This window comes from Amblyomma maculatum, chromosome 2, assembly GCF_055883805.1.
Source record: "Amblyomma maculatum isolate TAMU_Amacu chromosome 2, ASM5588380v1, whole genome shotgun sequence".
In the NCBI taxonomy this organism is placed as follows: Eukaryota; Metazoa; Arthropoda; class Arachnida; order Ixodida; family Ixodidae; genus Amblyomma; species Amblyomma maculatum.
In genome coordinates, this window is record NC_139345.1 from 186150843 (window position 1) to 186175281 (window position 24439).

General features: G+C 48.8%; 1 protein-coding gene across 1 annotated transcript in view; it reads right to left on the reverse strand.

Annotated features, from left to right (window-relative positions):
• Positions 1-24439, reverse strand: part of LOC146200610 (uncharacterized) — a 306225-nt gene that overhangs the window by 37552 nt on the left and 244234 nt on the right. The window contains exons 27-28 of the mRNA XM_084595576.1: positions 22989-23088; positions 20668-20747 (exon numbers count right to left, since the gene is read on the reverse strand). Of these exons, the coding sequence (XP_084451702.1) occupies positions 20668-20747; positions 22989-23088 (180 nt within the window). The remainder of the gene's footprint in view (positions 1-20667; positions 20748-22988; positions 23089-24439) is intronic.

Below are 24439 nucleotides of genomic sequence, written 5' to 3' on the forward strand. Positions count from 1 at the left end.
TGATTTGTATACGACTGTTACGTCATACTCTTGTAATCTAAGGCTCCATCTAGCCAATCGTCCTGAGGGGTCTCTGAGGCTCTCGAGTTAGCATAGTGAATGGTGGTCTCTTATAACGCGGAAAGGTCGGCCGTAGAGGTATGGTCGGAACTTGGTGAGGGCCCATATTACCGCCAGACATTCTTTCTCAGTTGTTGAATAGTTGGTTTCGGAGCGGGTAAGTGTTCGGCTCGCGTAAGCGATGACCCGTTCTGCACCGTCTTGCCACTGAATTAGTACTGCACCAAGGCGAACGTTGCTGGCATCAGTGTGAACGTCAGTTGCGGCGTTTTCGCCAAAATGGCCTAGTATCGGAGGATTCTGTAGGCGGCTGCGAAGCTCAAGGAAAGCGGCCTCTTGTTCACTTCCCCACAGGAACGGTGTGTCATCTCGAGTCAGTGTGGTTAGCGGTTCTGCGATGTGCGAAAAGCCTCGTACAAAGCGTCTGTACTAGGAGCACAAACCTAAGAACCGTCGAACCGCTTTCTTGTCAGTAGGGTGCGGAAAACCAGAAACGGCAGCTGTCTTTTCATGGTCCGGGCGAACATCTTTTGCGCTGACAACGTGACCAAGGAAGCGAAGTTCCTCAAAGCCGAAGTGACATTTCTCCGGTTTGATTGTCAGGCTGGCGTCTCGGAGAGCTTTTAACACGAGGCGTGACCTTTCTAGGTGTTGGTCGAAGATGGTCGAAAATATGACGACATCGTCCAGGTAAACCAAACACTACTGCCACTTTAAACCGGACAGAACGGTGTCCATCATGCGTTGGAACGTAGCCGGTGCCGAACATAGGCCGAACGGTAGCAACTTAAACTCATACAAGCCATCGGGTGTCACGAAGGCCGTCTTCTCCCGGTCTCTCTCATCCACTTCTATTTGCCAGTACCCACTTTTTAGGTCTAGCGACGAGAAGTATCGGGCATCTCGCAGTCGATCGAGTGCGTCGTCTATGCGGGGAAGTTGGTAAACGTGCTTTTTGTGAAGAGATTAAGTTTTCTGTAATCGACACAGAACCACACAGTATTGTCCTTCTTTCTGACGAGAACAACCGGCGAAGCCCACGGGCTTGCAGACGGCTGAATGACATCGTCGGAAAGCATTTCGGTGACCTGTCTCTGAATCGCTGCTCGTTCCGTTGGAGAAGCGCGGTATGGGCGTTGGCATACGGGGCGCGTGGTCCCATCTGTTATTATACGGTGCTTGGCGACCGGAATTCGGCCCACTTTGGAAGACGTTGCGAAGCAGTCTGTAAACTCTGCCAAGACAGCCGAACGCAGATCCTTCTGAGCCGGCGATAACTCGGTGTTTATTTCGACAGGTGGCAGAACGTGACGAGGTTCAGTGTCGTCTTGAAGGGCTTCTTCCACGGTGCACAAATGTGGACACTCCGCGACGTCTTGGAGGAAGGAGATCACCATGCCTTTGACGAGGTGCTGAAATTCGTTCGAAAAGTTGGTGAGCAGAACGGTAGTGCAGCCATCACGTAGGTGGACGAGGCCTCGGGCAACAATGAGACCCCTCTCAAGCAGCAGTGGGATATGACCCTCCGCCTTGCCCTCAAAGTCATGAAATAGGTCATTCTGCACGGCCATTACGACACTGCACCGTGGTGGCACCGTGATCATCCTCCACAATACGCAGAGCATGGCGGCTTGGCTACAGAGATCGCGGGTGTCTAAGCGTGCCACTGCCCGTTTGGTCGAGAATGTGACTCGTGCCTCGTGTAGGTCGATCACAGCACCGTTCGCCTGCAGAAAGTCGAGCCCCAGAATCAAATCTCTCGAACATTCGCGCAAGTCAACGAATTCCCCGACGTAGACGAAACCGCGGATGCCAATTCTGGCTGTGCACCTTCCGGCCGGGCTAATGAGGTGACCTCCAGCCGTGCGAGTGCTAGGGCCAAACTAAGGCGTCACAACTTTGCTCAATTCCTGGGCGAGGGCGTGGCTCATCACTGAATAGTCTGCACAGGTGTCAAGTAACGCGATCGTGTCAGTTCCGTCGTGTCACGCACAAATCAGAAGTAGCGCGTCGGATGCTGTCGCTACCCTGCCCCTGTGAGATATCAGCGTATCGGTGTATCGGCGGCGGAGGATCTTCAATTTTTCCGACAGCAGCGGCCCTGCCTCCGGAGACCGCTGGAATTAGTTTTCCCGGTGTGGACTGGGAGAACGCCGCTCAGTATTGTTGGCGTCTCTGCGAGGGCTTGGGGAATGGTACCGCAGCGGAGATGACGATCCTGAGTCATAGCGCCTGTATCTCACAGGCCTCTGACGGGCCGACAGATGAGCTTAAATTTCGAGCGGCCGTTCACCGTTGAGTGCGCAGGGCGCATCGGGTTCGAAGCCGAGAAGTCCTACTCGGCGATACGGGCATGCACGGTAAAGGTGGCCGGCCTCCCCGCAGTGGTAGCAGATTGGCCTGCGGTCCCGCGTACGCCACACGTCCGACTTGCGAGGGCGTGTAACAGGCACCACAGCTTAAGCCGATGCGTCAAACGGACTGATGTGGCTGACCACCGGTGTCGGGTCAATAGGACCACAGGCAGCTGCTTGACGTGCAACGAACGCGTACGTTCGTTTGTCGTCGACTCGTGGAGGCATGGTAGCGACAGGATCGTAGGCAGCTGCCTGACGAGCAACGGATGTCTGCGTGGGCATTTCATCGACGCGCTGCAGTACGTTGGCGACCGGCAATTCACGAGCAGCCTGGCGTATTTCATCTCAGATGACTTCGGTCAGTGACGCCACTGGCGCACTCTGAGGCAGACGGAATCGTTGGAGTTCCTCTCGAATAACCGACCGAATGAGATCACGTAAGGCGTCCGCACCGCCTCCATGGCACGACGAAAAAACCTCTGGGGCCAGGGTGCTGACATCTCGGTTGTACTGCCGGGCCCGTTGTTGGAGCGTCGTTTCCATGGTCGTTGCCTCCGCGAGGAATTCAGCAACGGTACGCGGTGGACTGCGAACGAGGCCCGCAAACAGCTCCTGCTTAACTCCACGTATGAGGTGGCGAAGCTTCTTCTCCTCTTTCATACTGGGGTCTGCGCGCTGGAAAAGACGGGTCTTGTCTTCACAGAACATGCGTACACTTTCATTTGGCCGCTGGTTTCTGGACTGAAATGCAGCTTCAGCTTTCTCGCGGCGATCGGCGTTGGGGAAGGTGATCAGAAGTTCATGGCAAAATGCTTGCCAGGTGGTAAGGGCGCCCTCGTGGTTTTCGAACCACGTACGTGCAGACTCTTCTAGAGCGAAGTAAACTTTATTGAGCTTTCGCTCGTCATTCCAGCCGTTGTACCGAGCCACTCGCTCGAAGGTAGCCAGCCAATCCTCAGCGCCGTCGAAGATGTCGCCGTGAAAAGATGGTGGTGTTCGCGGCGGGCGGCAAAGGATTGGAGCTGAGAGCCTCGGATCAGTGGCCATGTCGAGATGGCTCGAGAGTTGGGCTGCGTGATCCTCGTAGGGGTGGAAAGGGGCCCAACCTCAGACGACTGTCCGCGGAGGCGGCGACTGAGTCGCTGGTGGACCGGAGTCAGATCCGTCGTGAAGCGTGTAAACGAGGGAAAGCGTACCCAGCACCTCCACCAGACTGTAACGGGTATTGCGCCAAACGTCCAGACAACGTCCTGAGCCTAGAAGACTGCCGAAGTCCGAGAGCGGTCCGAGAAGCGGTCTGAGCGCGGTTCCAGCAACCAACTTCGTCCTCTACGCCAACTAGCAACCACTTCATCGTCTACGTCAGCTAGCCACTGTCTCCGCTTCGTCGTCGACTATAGTTTGTATCAATATATATATATATATATATATATATATATATATATATATATATATATATATATATATATATATATATATATGTTTAGAGAAAGTATTCAGACTTGGAATGGGAGCAGTTAGGGATAAGGGTAGATGGAGAATACCTCAGTAATCTGCGATTTGCTGATGACATTGCCTTACTAAGCAAATCGAGGGATGAACTGCAAATAATGATTGATGACCCTAGACAGAAAAAGTAGAAAGGCTTGAAAATCAATATGCAGAAGACTAAGGTAATGTTCAACAGTCTCGGGAAGGAACAGCAGTTTACATTAGGTAGCGAAATACAGGAAGTAGTAGGCGAATATGTCTACTTAGGACAGGTAGTAACCGCAGATCCGGACCATGAAAAGGAAATAACAAGAAGAATAAGATTGGGATGGAGCGCATTTGGCAAGCACTCGCAGATTATGACTACCAGCTTACCGGTATCGCTCAAGAGGAAAGTATACAACAGTTGAATCTTGCCTGTACTCACCTATGGGGCTGAAACGTGGAGGCTAACCAAGAGAGTTCTACTTAAGTTGAGGACAACCCAGAGGGCTATGGAACGAAAAATGATAGGGGTAACATTAAGAGATAGAAAGCGTGCAGAGTGGGTCAGAGAAATAACTCAAGTTACCGACATTCTAGTGGAAATTAAGAAGAAATGGACATGGGCAGGACATGTAGTGCGAAGAGAGGATAACCGATGGTCGCTGAGGGTAACAAACTGGATTCCAAGGGAAGGAAAGCGTAGCAGGGGGCGGCAGAAAGTTAGGTGGGCAGATGAGATTAAGAAGTTCGCAGGGGTCAAGTGGATGCAGCTAGCACAGAACCGGGCTAAGTGGAGAAATATGGGAGAGGCCTTCGCCCTGCAGTGGGTATAATCAGGCTGATGATGGTGATGATGATATATATATATATATATATATATATATATATATATATATATATATATATATATATATATTGTTACGTTGTTTCGTTGTTTATTTACACGGCGGGTGTTAGATGCGGTGGTCGTTAGCACGCCCAGAGCGAATCAAACCTGCTTCTTCTTCCTCTTCAGGTTCTCCTGCAACCCCTCATCTTCCTCCATAACAGGACCACCGCGGGACGTGCTTGACAATATATAGTGGATGGATGTGTGTGGAATATAAAAATCACTCATGATTTCTGATTGCTCTAGGTAAGGGTAGATAACGTTAGAATAAATATGGATTTAGTTCACTTGACTGCAGGTATTTAATTAAGGCGGATTAAGTTCAATTGCGGTATACCGTCGCGCTTGGAGAGTGGGTTCTGGTGGAATAAATTGGAATATTACGGACTCCATTGGAATGCGGTGAATTAAGCATAGTTACACTTGATACAAATACAGTTCTGCAGGAGGGTGGTTTACAGTGCATTAAAGCGAATTGTGCTCGCTCTAGTTAAGGTCGCTGAAATAACGCGTCGTCGTTAAAGAGCCCCTTCCCCAGAATATCGGATGTCGGCATTCTAAGCGAAATATTTCGGGCATGCGTCTGCCGAGTACTAGCTGGCCGCTGACATGGTCGGGCACAAATGGTTTGTACGATCCTACACGACTAAGTGACATGGTCTATTTGGCAAGAGCTGCCAATTCGAACTCCTGCGTTCAGATACGAGCGTAAGAGAAATCGATCCCTCCTTGTATTCCAGGACAGACGTGCTACACATTGACCACTCAGTTAAATTCATACGATATTGTTAAGCGCCGAGTTTAACTATTGTCACGACTCAAGCCACAGGGAGCCGTGAAGGTACACGTAGATGAGGACCCGAGAACAAGGTCGGCTTCTAGCTCCGATCACGGAGTCTAGCACCAGCGCACCTCTCGAGCCAACAACCACTTCGTCGTCGTCGGCACCAAGCACGGCAGCCGCGCGGCGCTAGGAACGTGGCATTATTCCCTCCCGGGAAAGAAAAACATCGTCCCGATGACAAGGTGAGAGGATAAAAAAAATTAGGTGTGAGGTGAACTGTACAATACTCAAGGACTCATTTGTAGGAAGCGCTCAGTCACGCGAAAAGTTCGGCTTTAAGAGCACCACATGCACAATTTCAGGCCGCTGACGCTGAACACTGACGGTAACAGTTCCATCTGGTATGAATTCGTAATTAACGCTGTTTAAGCGGCGCACGACTTTATAGGGTTCAAAATACCGGTGGAGCAGTTTCTCGCACAAGCCTTTGTGGCGCACGGGTGACCACACCCACACTTGGTCCCCTGGTTCGTAGTGGACTTCCCTGTGCCGAAGGTTATAGTGTCGAGCGTCGGTGGCATGCTGCTCCTTGATATGCAAGCGGGCCAGCTGGCGCGCTTGCTCGGCCTGTTCTGCGAAATGGGCGGCATCGGGTTCGACCGCTTCATCGCCGCATGGGAGCATCGCGTCCAACATCGTGTGGGCCTCCCTGCCATATAGGAGACGGAACGGTGTAAACCGGCGCCGTATTGTAGGCGAAGGTGACATACGGCAGGATCTCGTCCCACATTTTATGTTCAACGTCGATGTACATTGAGATCATGTCCGCCAAAGTTTTGTTGAGTCGTTCCGGTCGGTCATTTGTCTGAGGGTGATACGCTGTTGTGCGATCGATGCCCGGTATGGCTGAGAGTTAAGGGGTACCGGAGTAGCCGAGCTGTAAACACCTTTCCTCGGTCAGTAATGATGGTTGACGGTGCACCGTGTCTGAACACAATGTCGCTCATAAAGAATCGAGCAACTTCGCCGGCAGTAGAACGGCACCAAGGCCGACGTTGCTCGCATCTGTGTGTAACTCTGTGTCGGCATCGTCGTCGAAATGTGCCAGGATCGGGGGTGACTGGAGCCGGCGCGTAACTCATGGAAAGCGATCTGCTGTTCGGCGCCCCAAGAAAATGATGCGTCATCTCGGATCAGGAATGCCAGGAGGCCGGCCGTCTGTGCAAAGTTTTTGATAAAGCGACGATAATAAGAGCACAGCCCCAAAAACCGTCGGACGGCTTTCTTGTGGGCGGGGACGGGAAAGGAAGCAACGGCAGCACGTTTCTCAGGGTCAGCTCAGATTCCATCAGCCCTCACGATCTGCTCAAAAAACTTCAATTTGGTGAACTCGAAGTGGCCCTGCCGGGGTGGTGCAGTGGTAAGACGCCCGACTGCTGTGCCGGAGTTCCCGGGATTGAATCCTGGCCTCGGCGGCTGCGTTTCGATGGAGGCGAAACGAAGTGGCGTCCGTGTGCTGTGCGATGCCAGCGCACGTTAAAGATCCCCAGGTGGTCGAGATTACTCCATAGCCCTCCACTACGGCTCCCCTTTCTCTCTATCCACTTTCACTACCACCTTCATCCCTTCCCTTACGGCGCGGTTCAGGTGTCCACAGAGCAAGTGTGACAGATACTGCGCCTTTCCCTACCTATGAACCAACCAACCAACTCGAAGTGGCATTTTTGAGGCTTGAGAGAAAGGTTGGCAGACCGGACGGCTTCGAGAACAGTTCTCAGGCGGCGCAGGTGTTCCGTGAACATCGGTGAAAAGATTATCACGTCGTCGAGATAAACAAGGCACGTCTGCCACTTGAGACCTGTGAGCACAGTGTCCATTATCCGCTGGAAGGTGGCAGGAGCACAGCAGAGCCCGAATGGGAGGAGGCTGAATTCATAGAGCCCATCTGGTGTTACGAAGGCAATTTTCTCACGGTCCCTTTCATCAACTTCGATTTGCCAATAACCACTCCTGAGGTCAGTGAAGAAGTACTTGGCTCGGCGAAGTCGGCCGAGAGAGTCGTCAATCCGTGGCAGCGTATAGACGTCCTTTGTCATACTGTTAAGTTTCCGATAGTCAACGCAGAAACGAAGTGTTTCGTCTTTCTTTTTAATGAGGACTACAGGCGACGACCATGGGCTGCTTGTAAGTTGAATGACGCCATCGTCAAGTACCTCCTTGATTTGCTGTCGGATAGCGTCTCTCTCCCGAGGAGACACACGATAAGGCTGCTGATGGATGGCTCTAGTGCCTTCATGCGTGATAATCCGTTGTTTAATGACCGACGTTTGCAGCACTTTAGACGAAGATGTGAAGCACGCGCGAACCACCAGCAATAGATCCTGGAGTTGCCTCTTTTCAGCGGAGGAAAGGCTAGAATTGATGTCGACAGCGTGTACGGCATCATCCGGTTCGGTGCTAGGCGTAGCTTCCTCGGAAGCAAAACATTCGGCGACTTCCTGCAGATGGTCGACGTAAGCAATGACAGTGCCACGGAACAGATGTCGATGTTCATTGGAGACATCGGTGACAAGCACCTCCGTCCTTCTGCCACGAAAGAAACAAATACCTCTTGCCACAGAAACTCCCAAGGCGAGTGAGAGGAAGACATTAGGCTCAACAACCCGGAGGCCGTGATGTGGCTCATCACAGGCAACTCTGGCGAGGATGCTGGCTCGTGGTGGCACTGTTAGGCTATCATCGGCGACTCGCAGCGTGGATTGGGACCCACGGTACTCATGCTTTTCGGTGGCCAGTTTGGCGGAAGACGTCACCAAGCGGTTCGGGAGATCTATAGTGGCACCATGCTCACGAAGGAAGCCGATGTTAAGAATAACATCGCGAGAGCATTTGCGTAGAACTAGAAAAGTCGTGACAAATGTGCAGCCTCGCACCGTAACCCTGGCTGTACACATACCCAGTGGTGCAACCACATGTCTGCCTGGCGTACATATGTCTGGTCCATTCCATGATGTCATCACTTTTCTCAGCGTCCTTGTAAGCCGCCCGCTAACGATAGAAGAATCGGCTCCCATATAAACTAAAGCGCTGACCTCCTTCGTGTAGACGATAACAGAGATGTCCAGGGAGACTCGGCCAAGACCAGGACCTGTCGACGTCGGTTCGGAGTGAAGTGAGCGGTGTGGCTGCGGAAGCTGGACGGCAGCTGGATGGCCGGCGTCGAGACGATTCAATGTCGACGGCAGGTCGGACTGAAACGATCGGTGCGGCAACGGAAGCTGGGCGGCGGTTGTGTGGTCTGCGTCGGGGCGATTTAAGCGACACGGCGGTGATAACTGGTCGGTGATGCGGACGACGTCGGGGCGGTCTGGTCTGTTCGGCGAAAAATGGACAGGAAGTCGGCGTTCGGCGTCGGGGCGAATCGGACGGTGCGGCGGTGGAAGCTTTGCGGGGAATCGGTGTGCGGCGGCCTCACCCCCAATGGTCGCCGGAGCTAGTTTTCCCGACGAGGGTTCGAGGAACCACGGTGTCCAGCGGTATACCGTGGCCCAGAGGGCGAGGAGCGACGAGGCGAAGGCGAGCGCGACTCACCACGAGGAGATGCGGCAGCGCTGGCGGGTGACGCATTCGGTGATGTCCTGAGGCCGCTGACCAGGCCATGGACGAGGGCTGTCTGGAGAAAATCCTCTAAGACCCATCTGGCGATAAGGGCACCGCTGGTAGAGGTGACCTGCCTCGCCACAGTGGTAGCAGAGAGGGCGGTTATCTGGAGCGTGCCAGAGATCAGTCTTCCGGGGCGCCTGGGCGCCGATCTGCCCCTCTGGGCAGCGGTTCGGCAGCGTGCCAGCGACTTGAGGTGGCGTGGAATGCGAAGGGGTACGAAGCAGGGCTGGGCGGCGTGTAACATCAGCATAAGTCGTCGGCTGGTGAGGCCCGGGGTGGCGGTGGAACGACTGCACTTATCGGTGGCGTGAGTGCGTTCTGGACCTCCTCACGGATGACGCTGTCCAGAGAAGACGCGCCAGGAGTAAATGTCCTATAAGTTGCTGGAGCTCCTCGTGAACCACAGTGCGAATGAGGTCGCGAAGGGAGCTCGGATCTGCCTCGGGATTGTATTAGGTGCGGTCAGTCGGCGGTAGTGTGGAGATGGAATTCAGTGGCCAAGCGTACTGGATGCATCGCTGTTGTAGCCGTTTCTCCATAATCACAGCTTCAGCCAGAAACGCCGCGACGGTGGTGTGCGGGTTCCGCACGAGGTTGGAAAAAAGCTGGCCGGGAAAAAGCTGCATCAGGTGCCGCACCTTTTACTCCTCACTCATGGACAGGTCGGCTCAATGGCAAAGACGCATGACGTCTTCAACATACATTGCGACCCCTTCGTTCGGACGCTGAACTCGAGAGGTCTGGGCATGCTCGGCGTTCTCTCGGCGGTCACTGTTGGCGTACGCACCGAGGAGCTGGCTTCGGAAGACCGGCCACGTAGAGAATGTGGCCTCGTGGTTCTCGAACCATGTCCGAGCAGCATCTTCAAGGCTGAAGTAGACGTTCCGAATTTTCGCACCGTCGTCCCAGCCATTAAACGTCACGACCCTTTCGTAGTGAGCTAGCCAGTCCTCGGCGTCTTCGAACTGCTCACCGTGAAATGGCTTCGGGGTACGTGTGGTCTGAAGAATGAGACAGGACTAAGGGGTGGAAGGGACAGTCGTAGTACGGGCGGGCGGTGTCGTTGCCATAGCTAGGGTCTCTTCGTCAAGAGGGAAGGACTCGGGGGGCAGGCCTCGGAGCCGCCAGCTTGTAAGATGAACAGGAGTGGTCACGAGAGGCGGCCGCGTCGGGTCGTCCGCAGGAGAAGGAATCATCGATGACACCTCCACCAGTGTCACGACTCAAGCCACAGGGTGCCGTGAAGGTACACGTAGACGACGACCCGAGAATAAGGTCAGCTTCTAGTTCTGACAGAGTCTAGCACCAGCGCGCCTCTCGAGCCAACAATCACTTCGTCGTCGTCGGCACCAAGCACGGCAGTCGCGCGGCACTAGGCACGTGGCACTATAGTTAGGGCTCTATCACATACTATGGAGTATATAGAGTAGTGTGCTAACAAATATGTGCGACATTAACAAGGCACAAATTAAGGGATTAGTAATTAAGCTAGGAGCAAAGTGCCAGTACACGAACGGCGGTCCGCAAGATAAGCCGCAGACAGCAGCCAATTGAGGCTACCTCGTCCCACCCTTAATGGGAGACCCTAATTGTCACCTCAAAAATTGTTTTTGATTGGGGTGGATTCGGGCGCGTTTGGGGAGAGGCTAAAGGGTGGAGTCTTGGTTAATAGCAGTGTAATGCGCAGGAATTAGTCGGAATACAGTCAAGCAATGTAAGTTACAGTGCTTTAAACGTGTGCTGGGAAGGAATAAGGTGTAGTAAGACAGATGAATGGTTTTTAAAATCCAGTTAGGAGCTGGAATAAAAGTGGTAAACCATTTCGCTTTCACGGCGCGTAAGCAGTGTGAAGTGTCCTACGCGTATGTTTAATCTCTGCGGATCTCTGAGCACGTTTCTTGCAGTTGTGGCTATGGAGTTTTTCATCAGTTCATGTTTGTAAGCCAGCCCAATAAAGGCCTCATTCAGAAGGTTATCGCTATCTTCTCTATTCCAGGATGGCTGTCAAGACCACGTGACCATTTATTATCGGAAACTGAAAGTCATTTACAAGTAATACACACGACGTTGATACGTTGGTTTCGAAACTAGCCCCAAAATCCGCAATACGAAATTTACCTAGGTGACAGATTCTCTATCTATTTAGGGTGTTGGGAATAAATCTGTATTTGACTACATCAGTGCAGCAGGTGTAACTCTCAATTTTGATGGATAGTTCATTTCACTTGAAACACAGTAAGGGGAGTATGTCTACAAAAGGCTCTAATTTTCTGCTATTTATTGTCAAAACTCACCAAGTTGGTTCTCTATGGCAGCATACGAAATTCTCTGCTACTGAAGAATAAAGTTTAAAGGCAAGATTTTGCTATGCAACGAACGATTGGGCAGCTGCGTACAATATGTGTCTCTAATGTATTCCATATTTGACGCTCAATTAAAACTGATGACCATGAACGCTACCATGGTTTACCTGTTTAGCAGACAACAAAAAAAGAGCAAGCAATATTTTCGAAGATACCAAGCCCCCCCCCCTCTCCCCTCCCCCTCCCCGTCTGCCAAAGAAACTTTGGGGATAAACCATAGGATGTGGATGATTCAGACTTGGCACCGCGCCGCTCTAATCAAAAACAGTGCTCTGTGCGAACGCACAGCAGAACAGAGGCTGATGCCCATAACAGGCCGTTAAAAGAGGTGTCCGTATAGCATTAACGGAAATAAGCAAGCAGTTGCTCAATAAAATCCACACAAGCCCAGCCATACAGCTCTGCATAGGAGTAAATGTGATTCACAGTAAAGGTAGTACCACGGGCTAATTCATATTCCCTTCAAATCAATTGAAATAAAATTATGATTTCATAGTTACCACGAACTCGTGGGAAATAGTGAGACTGGCAAAAGGACTCATATTTTAAGCAGCTTGACGAGATCCCGTACCTCTTCACGCGCAAGGGCAGGAGGGGCTTTAAAAATCAAATATACTATATACAAAACCTTGTTAGAATTGTAGCATAAAACAATCCCACTTTCTTGAGTGCGTACAACTGAATTTAAAGAAATAAACAAACCACTTCTGATACACAAACCTAATTACACGAATTAACAGAGCATATACAAGCAAAAACCAAACACGAAAATATTACAATATCTCCGCCAGCCGTTTTATATAGAATAGAAGTCGGTGCAACAGAGTATCTGAGAGGTTCATTACATGAGTTCCATTTTGATGGATGTTTTTTTTTTCTTATATATAAAACGCAACACGGGATAACGGTAGTTGGTTCTGTTAAATACAACGTTTCAATATTCTGAATGTTTTGTCGAATATGTGTGTGAATTCCGGCGAAAATCTGCTTTTATTTCTTTAAAATTCCCATTACTTTGTTTCATTTCTGACTTAATTTCATAGCTGATATTTGTAAAACTTGCTGATTTTAAATGAACCAAACTTTTCCAGTATAGGAGCTGCGAGGTCATATATCGCAGCATTAGAAATTACACTTGCCATTTTATTTTGGAATCACTCCTGCTTCTCAATGCTTGAAAAGTTGTGGTCCCACGTATTACACTTCTGCGTACGCGACGAATACAGCTGTTACTAGAGAAACAGCCCACTTGCTTCTGTCTAGCACCTGCTTTCGTGACGATCACTGTCGGATGTCAGAAGGCCATGAGCCTTCTGCGTTTTTTCCCCGTAAAACCCGCGGAAGCATGGCGGACTGCGGACCGACAGGCCGGACAACTTTCGCATCCACGAGCAGAATAAATTGCCAAGCAAACCTATATAGTTTTCAGTCGCTTCACGGCTGCGTCTTCAGCTTTCAGAGCTTCTGATTCGTAGGTTCTGCGTTCATTGCTACGAAAATGTGTTTAATGGGAGCGTTGCGGCGTCATATTTGATCTCCAGTTTGAAGAAAATAATGCTATTCTTAAAAGAAGTTAACTACACATCGGCGTACGCTGTTACATTATTCTAGTTTCTTCTCTTCCGCTTGCAAAAAGGGGTTCCACTCATACGGAAGCATTACCAGTACATTCGTTTGGGTGCATTTGGAAAGTGAGCGCACTTTAATCCTGATTCTCTTTCTCAACCACAAGCCTCTCTTTCTCAACCACGCGGCTTGTTGTGCCGAGGAGAGAATGTAATTTTATCTATAGACCGTTTTACCGGGAGCAAGCAGAAGAGGAGAAAAATACTCTCTAAGCATATTCACTGCGCCGGCCCATTGTTGCCAGCAGAGAGTGGGCTGTGCGATATCACGCTTCATGCATAGCAGAGCGGCCTTGCACTTCAAGATATTGTCGTTTGAGAGACTTAAATACCTTTGTTCGCGAACCATTTAGTGTTATTGTCATCGGGAGAGCAGTGAGTGATCGTCGATGGCACAATAATGAAAGAAATCGCAAGATGATTGCCGAGAACGTATGCGGGAAGCATGCAACGACAATACGAGTGCTGCTTTGATATGCTTCTGCATCGCCATTTTCCAGTCCATGCTGATTTAATTCGTCTATTAACGTTTTGTGTAAGCAAGACAGATTTAGTACCAATGAATATGATGCACATTTTACTTCCTCCGCCATGTAAACACGCACGCCGCGCCGGCCGTGCATCCCGCAAGCCCTCCGCGCTAACAGTATACGATGGTTTCTTCTGCCAGCGCCAGAACAGCGTGGTAACATCTGTTCACTTAAACAATAAGCCGAGAGCAAAAAAATGTTTTTTGTGGATCGCTGACCCATGGTGTTGATAACTGCAACACGAACAAGTTTCTCAACAGAGCCAGCTGCCGCTGATGCGGCGCGCGGCTCATCGTCTGCACGCTGGCTCCGCTGCTAAGGCGTCAATGAAATTTGCATCTTTCTTTTAATGATACAATGGGATCGGCAGTAAGGCGTAAATGTTCGCCGCGATAGACCATTTCCTCTAGCGCTGAGTAATTACAAAAGCGCCAGCGGATGCGCCTTCGATGCGAAACAATTTAAGCCTAGGGCCGACTGGAGAGCCGCGCTCGGCGAAAGGGCCGTCGTCCGCCGCACCAGCGGCCGGCGCCGCTTTCGTAAGCACTACTGTATGTGCTGCGAATTTGTTGTCTTCTTTCATGGTGTAGCTGAGAGCGCGCGTTTTTCGACGTTTTGCTCAACAGTACATCGTACAAGCGATGCTGCTACGACGGGACGGGGATACGATGTTGCTGCTCCGCCGGACGTACACAAATGCTGCATAAAAACGCCGATGGATGGTACTTTAGACACTGCTTCTATTATGTGCTGTTCTTGAACCGGGGTTCAACTTGAAACTATACATTGTTGAAGCAGGACAGCTCGATCGTATGATTTTCGCACTAGGTCGCCGGCGCACCACACGCGCGCATGCATTCGCCAAGCTCGGTACGCGATAGCACCGGTTAGGGGCGGTCGTGACGCTGGGGCTAAGTCGACTCGGGATTCACTTGGTAGCGTGCAGAGACTCCGAATTTATGAAGGATTGAATCTTCGAAGTTGGTAAAATATATACAAGCAGGTTTAATGGCACTTTGAGAAAACTTATTTACATGAAAAAGAAGGGTATATCAGCAAAATGGCAAGCGTTAAGAGTTCATAGCGAGAAGCGAGAAGCGTCTGGATGAGCCGTTTACCCAGGGCTCAGAGCCTCATTTCGTGCTCTGAAACGTCCCTAAAACCCCCTATGTCCAGCCCCACTTTGAAGATGCTGACCAACCAGTTCCAGGGCCCGCCCCTCAGATATCGGCATCCAATCGAACACATCACTGCACTGATGGTCTGATGCACTGACTGGTCCGGTATTGTTTCGTTGGGCGTGGTCACTTGTTGGTGGGTAGAGCTTGGGAACGGTGAGGAGGTACATTTCTATTATTCTGCAAAGATCCGATATGGTGTTCCGGCAAGTGGATTTCCTTCTCAGAAACCCAAGTGCACGTGCGCGCCACATACTGCTCCCAGCATTGTCCCTTTCCGGCAATTGCAAATCTTTCCTGCATTCCCGGGAATTCCTCTAATGGCCGTATTCGTCATGCTCCTTTCTTGTCCTGTGCGTCAGCGGACGTGTCACTCTGTCGTCTCCTTTGGACAATAGGCATTCCTCACTTGACAAAAGCGCCTCTCGACGGGAAGGTCGAACAGTTGAACAAAGCACTTCCGGCTATTTCCCACAGGGCGACATTTCTTTTTACTTTTCTTGAGGTTCCCTTGACATGGCTAATTTGGCATTTGCAGGGTCTCCACAAAGCAAAGCAGGCTCACACAAAAATATTCATGGAAACAGGCTCACTTAGAGCCCTTGCACCAACAGCACATATCCACAGCACATATCCATGCCCACAGGCGAACAATAGTGCGCGCAAGTGCGGACCATGCACGGTCATAACAGCCTCCTCCCCCGCCAGAAGAGTCACGGAGGGCAGCAGTCGCAGCTGCTGCATGAAGAGACGACTTAATGGCCTGCACATAAACGCTTGAAGCTCGCTGTTGCTTGTCGCGTTGTCTTGATTGTCGTAGTCCAAATTGCTTGAGCTGTCTCTGAAACTCAACCACATGTCTAAGCAAGCACTCGGCTCCCGTCTGAAGAGACCCGGTGGAAAGAAAACTGCCATCGTTGTCCGAGAAAAGCTCACACTCAAGACGTTCAGGACCCACGTATGCCTAGAAAACCAAACGTGCTGCTTTACATAGTCGCACATATACAAGCGCACGAAAAAAAAAAGAACCTGAGTATCAATTTGGATACATGGTGAGGAGCACCTCGGACCGCTTAGAAACAGCGGCTAAGCGCGTCCGCATTCCCATTTAACTTCCCCTTTTTGTAGGTTATTTCAAAATTGTACTGCTGTAAAATCAAGCTCCATCTCATAAGGCGACTGTTCTTCGATGTCGCAGTTTGCAGCCAAGCCAGGGGACAATGGTCCGTCTCTATAGTGAATTTGGCCCCTCCAAGATAGCACTGCAATTTTTGAATGGCCCATACAATGCAAGTGAACTCCTTCTCTGACGCGCAATAAGCCTTCTCTCTAGAGCTCAGTTTTCTGCTCAGGTAGAGCACGGGGTGCTCATTACCGCCGTCATCCCTCTGGCAGAGAACAGCACCTAGCCCTCGATCACTTATCAAACTGGACCGTGAATTCTCGGTCGTAGTCTGGAGCTTTCCACATATCTTGCGCCTTTCCAACCCGCTGGAACGTGTCGCATGACCGTACAAAATTTTCCGTGTCCTTAAAACATCCAGGCCAATAGTATTCTTGCAACAGCCTCTGCTTTGTTTTCCTTATTCCAAGGTGACATGACCACGAGCTGCCATGGGAATGTCGCAGTAAGTCTTCGTGGTACTTTTGGGGAACGACTAATTGGTCCCGCTCTACTCCGCGCTTTTCCTTGAATAAGCGATACAGCACTTCCTTTCTCATCTTGAAATATTCTTTGCTGTCTTAGTGGCGCGGTGGCGCTCCCTTATCTCCTGTATCTTGGGGTCATTGGCTTGCTCCATAGCTAAGTCCTCTCGGGTTCCACTTAGACGTCCCGTGAGATTACTAGACACTGGCGGCAAGAGGTTACTCTCAAGAACGTCTTCATTCCGCGTCTCATCAAGCTCACTTTCAAGTTGACTTATCTGAGATGCCTCGCTCTCAAAGTTTTCTGACCCGCTATCTTTCACATCGACCACTGTTTTAACTGCCGTTTCCTCTGCTGTGGATTTTTCTGGAATGAGCAGTGTAGCTAGTTCTCGCGCCTTTGAACGTGTTAATGCTTGCACAACTCTGTCTCCGAAAAGGATGCCCCTCTTTCGCAGCAGCATGTCCGATTTGTTGGAGAACAAATACGGATAGCACTTAGGAAGCTTTCCTGAAACGGCAGCCTCAGTTGTTAACTCGCCGAAAGGGCCCTCGATGACCACGTTCGCGGTTGCCAAGCACACACTCTGTTCCTCCACTACCTGGCGGATCCATGCACACTGTCCTGTATAGTCGGAAGGCGACACATACGCCGGATGGACAACATCCATCGTTGCGGCCGAATCGCGCAGTACCTTGCAAGGCTTCCCGTTGACTACTAGGTCATGCAGGTAAAGTTCCAAAAGCTGCATATTTTCATCGCAGTCACTGACATACGAGAAAGCAATCTTTTCTTTCCGGCAGTTGACGGCAATGTGACCCTGCTCATTACACCTAAAGCATGTGAGCTGCTTCCTAGCCTCAAGCTTATTCTTTGTGTTCTGCGCGTTGGTAACTTAGCCACTTTTCTCACTGCCGTCTTTCTAGGGAGTTTGCCTGAAAAAACCTTCCTTTCTTCGTTTCCAACTCTAGCAAAGTGCCTTTCCTGACGGTTTTTCACACTGAACTTGGGATTGCGGGGCCTATCCACTGCTGGGTTGCTGAATTGTCGACGCGAAGCATACTCCTCAATAAGTTCGGCAGCTTCAGTTGCCGACTTGATTTCGCCTCGGTCCTGTAACCAATTTCTTTCTTTTTCTGGGAGGCAGTTATAAAACTGCTCCAAAAGAATTCGCTCGACTACAGCGTCCCTATCACTGTAGGAATCTGTGCTCTTTAGCCACTCGCCCAAATTTACTCTTAAATTGTACAGGAATTCAGGGTAACTCTCGTCCCTGGACTTAGTAGCGTTCCGAAAACGTTGTCTGAACGCCTCGGCGCTAAGCCTATACTTTCTCAGAAGGCAAGCTTTGACCTTCTCGTAGTTGTCCGCGTCCTCCTTGCTTAGCCGCGCGACAACCTCCGCTGCCTCGCAGGGCAGAATCGTAAATAATCTCTGAGACCAAGTGTCTCGCTGGAAGGACAGTTTTCCGCAGGTTCGCTCAAAGTTAGCCAGATACAGACCGATATCCCCTGATATCACATATGGCTGCATGTACTTTGACATCTTGAAATCTGCCTCCTTGTTGAGAAGAGGTACCGCTAGCTGGGGACAATTGCCCGACCTCTTGCTTAACTCAAGTTCTAATTTCCGGAGCTCAATTTCTTGCTCCAGCCTTTTTGCTTCTCTCTCAATATCACGCCTCTTTTCCTCTTTTTCCCGCTCTTTCTGCTGTCTGAGTTGCTCCTCCTTTTTTTGTCCGATGAGGTTCCATGCTTCACTGAGCTCCTCATCATCGGTTCCCAAATCAGTGATTGCCTTTAAAATCAAGGGTTTTCGTGCCAAACCACTTGTATCAATTCCCAATTCCTCACACAATAGCAACAGTTCCGGTTTCTGCAGCTTTTGTAGGTCCATGATCGCTCCGAGTGTCGGCTACTTCCAAACCAACTGTGCAAACTACCAAACCTAAAGGCATTTCAACACTCTTTACCAGTTCTAAAATCTAACCCTGTTCTAGAACCTGGTCCACATCAGAAGAAAAGCCAAGCACTCACCCACACATGCGATCGATGTTCCGAGCTGCTCTCTTGTTGGCCGATTGTTGCTCCTGCTTGTTGCTTGAGATGCCACCTCCGATCACCAGATGTTGTGGCCTGTAGCTTCAGATGCCGCCTCCGATCACCAGATGTTGTGGCTTGTAGATTCAGATCCCAACGCTGGTCAACAGTTGTCGTGACGCTGGGGCTGAGTCGACCCGGCCTTCACTTGGTAGCGTGCAGAGACTCCGAATTTATGAAGGATTGAATCTTCGAAGTTGGTAAAATATATACAAGCACTTTTAATAGCACTTTGAGAAAACTTATTTACATCAAAAAGAAGGGTATATGAGCAAAACGGCAAGCGTTAAGAGTTCATAGCGAGAAGCGTCTGGATGAGCCGTTTACCCAGGGCCCAGAGCCTCATTTCGTGCTCTGCAAAGTCCTTAAAACCCCATATGTCCAGCCCCTCTCTGAAGATGCTGACCAACCAGTTCCAGGGCACGCCCCTCAGATATCGGCATCCAATCGAGCACATGACTGCACTGATGGTCTGATGCACTGACTGGTCCGGTATTGTTTCGTTGGGCGTGGTTACTTGTTGGCGGGTAGAGCTTGGGAACGGCGAGGAGGTACATTTCTATTCTTCTGCAAAGATCCGATATGGTGTTCCGGCAAGTGGATTTCCTTCTCAGAAACCCAAGTGTACGTGCGCGCCACGAATACTGCTCCCAGCATTGTCCCTTTCCGGCAATTGCAACTCTTTCTTGCATTCACGGGAAATCCTCTAATGGCCGTATTCTTCATGGTCCTTTCTTGTCCTGTACGTCAGCGGACGTGTCACTCTGTCGTCTCCTTTGGACAATAGGCCTTCCTCACTTGACAAAAGCGCCTCTCGACGGGAAGGTTGAACAGTTGAACAAAGCACTTCCGGCTATTTCCCACAGGGCGACATTTCTTTTTACTTTTCTTGAGGTTCCCTTGACAGGGCCAATTTGGCATTTGCAGGGTCTCGACAAAGCAAAGCAGGCTCACACAAAAAGATTCATGGAAACAGGCTCCCTTAGAGCCCTTGCACCAATAGCACGTATCCATGCCCACAGGCGAACAATAGTGCGCGCAAGTGCGGACCATGCACGGTCATAACAGGGCCTAACAGCGGTGAACGCTGCCCGTGCCTTTAATGCGAAATGAAGGCAGGCCAGCATCGAATATAAATATGCACTATCGAGAGGAAATACCCGACATGAAATGGGTCGCACTTCAAGTTAAATCAATACGGCGATGTTCGAAACCATCATTCGTATCTGTATTCCGCGTTCGGTTGCTGCCCGTACCGTTCATTCGCTGCGTGTTTGTATGATTATAAAATATAATTGAAAATGCATGTATCATTAAAAATACAGTAGCTACATTCTCACCTTTAGCTCTGACGAGTTCGACCTCCCGGAAGCGGAGCGCAGACCTTCGCAGTAGCCCCTGGCGCTAGTGCTGTTTCCAACTGCTGCCGCCGTACCATACGAATAGTATACGGTTTGCTGGCGCGCTCAAACAAAACGCTAAATAGCCCCAAGGTGTCGGATAGCTTTCACGAGCACCACGAAAAAGCCCTTTCGCATTGCCGCATCGCAGCATCAACACGCACAGCACAGCCCAAAATGGCGTCAAGAGGAGCCGGAGTGGACTTTCCCAGTTTGGCTCATACGAGGCGCCACCATCAAACTAAGATGGCTGCGCCCAGGCATCGAAACTAAAATCGTCTATAGTTACCGTTTCAACAGCCCTTTTTTTCATCATTATAAGTGTGGCCATCTTACTATGCGTGCTTTGCAGCTGCTGTGAAGTATCTGTTCAACATTCCTGTGTATCTTACACCTTTCGCTTCTGATGAAGAATACATAAAACTGGTCACACTGTTTCCGCAATACCGAAAGTATGCGTACTTGCAAATATCAGGAGCCACCGCCAACACCAGTTCGAATTAGTGCGTCATATTCTGCGATTCAGGTTATATTCGAATCAACATGTTTTCACATGTGCTTTAAAGGGGGACACAAGTTAAGAAGGAGCACTTACGTCCACGAAAACAACTTCGGCGCAGTCTTGTGCAGACTTGCTTCCGTTGCTTAATCGCCCTCGCTTGCCTTCACCTGGAACTGAGGACAGTGCAGCAGAGATAAGTAGTCTTTCTGTGGCCTTCCCTTGAACGACAGTGGCAGCTTTCATGTATCACTATGAAGACGGAATGACAAGGCCACCAAGTCATCACGTCGATTGCGGAAAATGTTGCTCTATTTTAAAGAGAGGAAAGAGGGTGAGCCCATTTCAGAGCACATGACGTTGTTAGCGAATGCTGACCATCGTCCTATCGGAAGCAATCACGTGAGAACTAAGATCTGACCTAATGCGTGGCCATAACGTGTAGGTACAGGAACCAGTTCACCGCCATAAAAAGGAAGACAAAAACGCGTTTACTATTGACTCGTTAACAAAAACATTGACTTGGACTATTAGCCGGTATCGTGTTTAGAAATGGTTTATATGTTATTGCAACTGTACAGAGCTGCATTTCTTTACACTAACGTAATTACGCATTGAACATGGTCTTGATATTGAGACTACAATAGTAGTACTAAGTAATATTGGAATTTAGCCGCACTTTTGGGCGGCATATTTTTGCACCGTGACTTGGGGCGCCAAAACAAAGGCAAACCGTATTCGCTGTTCAGCTATAAATAAGGGCTACTACGAATGAAAGCAAAATGCGATCTTTTCACGTTGCTTCTTAAAAGCTCTAAAAAGGCTGCAAGTACTGCGCTAATTTTGGCTGTATCAGTGGTGCAGCACCCATAATAATGTTAACACTCATTACGAAATGGAATCTTTTACAACAGCCGAAAATGGAAAGCACAACAATGTTCGAGCTCAATCATCACCGTTTTTCTGCTTTATGTATTGATGAATCAGCTAAGAAAAGTAGCCCCTTTTCATGCTGACCTACCTTCCTCATCAGCACTATATACTGACAGGGCAATTTAACCTGCCCTCTCTTGCAAGCTCACAAACAGCATACATCATCTCGGTATCAGATAAATGATCCTTCACGTAGTTTGGTGACGTTATTTTACTGGAAATTCGCTGTCAAAGAGGAAATCTGCTCAATCCGTCAACCTTACTCAGGTGATTTGGTTTATCAAAAAAGGAAATTAAAATTAAAAGAAAGACTATGTGTGTGTAATGAAGTTCCGAAACGAAGGAGCACATCAAAATATAGCGCTCGCTCAAAACACTTTTGATAATATACCCTTATTTTCTAATTGTAGTCAAATGAGGCTCAGCTGCTGTTTTAGTTTGTAATGTTCTGTGTGTTGCAAGTATCAAAGCCGTGAATTTATATTTCTCTTAATTCATTTTCTAAATGAAACCCATTACACATTTTTTGGGCTTTTTCTGTGTGATCGGAAGCCATAAGCAAAACCTCCTGCGCCTGAAAACTTCGTTTCTATCTAAACCCTTTGTAACACTTGCAATGCTAAGAAATGCTTACGTAATAAGCGTTAAATAACAACATAACTCAGGAGACAACATATTGGTGAAACGGCGAATTGTGCGAGTTGGTACATAATTAAGCAAAAAACAGCGTAACAACGGAGACAAGAGAGCAGAAAGAAGACGGGACTAGCGCTGTCTAGCAACTGAAGATTTTATTGAAAAGAACACAAATATATACTCTATTCACAATCAACAGCACGCATGGGCAGATCTAACAGCACTGATACCTGATAACGTGAAACTTACCTACGGTATCTTGATTGATATGTTTCACGTTTCTACCAGTGTGTACACTGGTAGAAAAGTTTTAAACTGTCACATGCTTTAGGGACCAGTGTAGACTGCAGAAAAACATTTACAATGTCTCTCGGAAAATGTTCTAGTGTCCCCCATTTGTCATCATTATGTGTCTATACTGTTTTTATAGCTCTATATTAATGTTCTTGTCATTGACTTTAGTAAGTCTTTATGAGAGAAATAGATCACTAATGAAATCTTTTTAAATTCATAATACATGCAAACAACTAAATGAAGACACAGACTCCTTAGAACTCTGGCGCTGACATGCAATGTCAGAGGGTGAATTTAAATAAAATTTTACGTGTTAATTTTGCATGTCGGATTTGAAATGGTGCCAAGCGACTTAGCACAAATGGCTTAAAACGGGAGAATTGGCTATTTGAGGCACATTTCAGTCAATCAGTAGCCCAAAGCTATCAGTAATAAGTTTAGGTGCACGAGGAGCATCCACCTCAGTGAACTGTTTGAGAACAAGCATCAGACACTAGCTGGACAGAAGGATGCCACCTGTGTGGCTAAGAAAAATAAAAAACGTGGTTACTTACGTGGATGGATGACAGATTGATGGCCAGTTTTAGGACTTGAGGATTTAATGGCGCCGGTGACGTCATGGTCGTCTTCAGTAGCGCACAGCTCTGAAAGCTCCTGTGTCATGGAAAAGTTTGACGTAAGACTCTTATAAAATAAAAATCGTGACTGCCAAAAAAAAGGTACCGTATTTCAGGCACACGTGCGGAGATGCCTTACGAAACTTGACTTCTTTATGTTTGTATACCAGTAGAGTTGTACATGTCACATTGATAACGGATACCTCGAATTTTAAGCAAACATCCTTTGACCGGCTACGATATGTACTAAAATATTAAACAGTGTACCCACTGTTTATCGTCATGTGGCACTCGTACTAAAATATTAAACTGTGACCCAATGTTTATCATCATGTGGGGCTCGTTCTATAAAGTACGCGGTCTTCACATAGCTATTTAATAAATTTAGTAATAAATTGTTGTTGTTTTTTTTTTGTCGGTGCTGATCTGCACTGCGCCTTTTATTATGGCATTTCTAGACTACAACTTGCTGAAGAGAACGGGCTGCAGTTAATCGACGTGAGGTTTCGTTGAAAAAACTGCAATGCTTTCGTAAGGGTTGAATAAGGAAAAGGAGCTGAAATCTCCAAAGGTGCATTTTTTTTCGTATTGCCTCGTTTTCAACTCGAACCTGGGGCGCAAACAAAGCGAAGCTACAGCGCAAACGACATCCATTGAAATATGTGCAAAATCAGATCAAACGCATCATTAGATCATGAAAGAAAATTTCCAAATTCCAAGGGTTTCGGAAAGGTTGCCAAGTTTCATTTGGACTATAGAAATTGGGAAACAAAACTTGTGTGTGCTCTCGTTTAAACAATCACGCAGCTAACTACCATAGGGGTGTTTCATCACTGAAAATAACAGCATACTGAAACGGCGGTATAGAAATGAACTTGATAAGCGCAAGTTACGATTCAAGGAAGAAAACATTCAAGAGGATGCCAGAGTAACCTTAAGCGTCCCTTGCTGGAGGTAGTGCTACTCTATGTCTGTCATGTGCACTACGTACTGTATCGCTATGGTGTGCTATGCTCCTCTGTGTCCCCATACACGACATCCTAGTTTGCAATACCTGTGCCGGAGTGCTGCTATTGTAACTCAGAAGTAGCACAGTGCTACTTTGTTACCAAATTGATACTGTCACATAGTGGTGACAACGTCGTTGGCAACAAATGAGGAGGCTTTATATTGACTGGAATAATCTCTTTATTTGGCTGACAAAGGCGCCCGCATGAGTACTAAGCAATCGGCTGCGGCGATAGCAACAAACGTGCTCGATGGTCGTCGTTCTACGAATGCCCGTCGCACCGGTCAACGCTCAAATTAAAGGCGGCGAAGAAACATCTAGACAAAACCGTAATCTGTGATTAACATCACCGGTTAAATTGTAAAAACACACGCGAGTG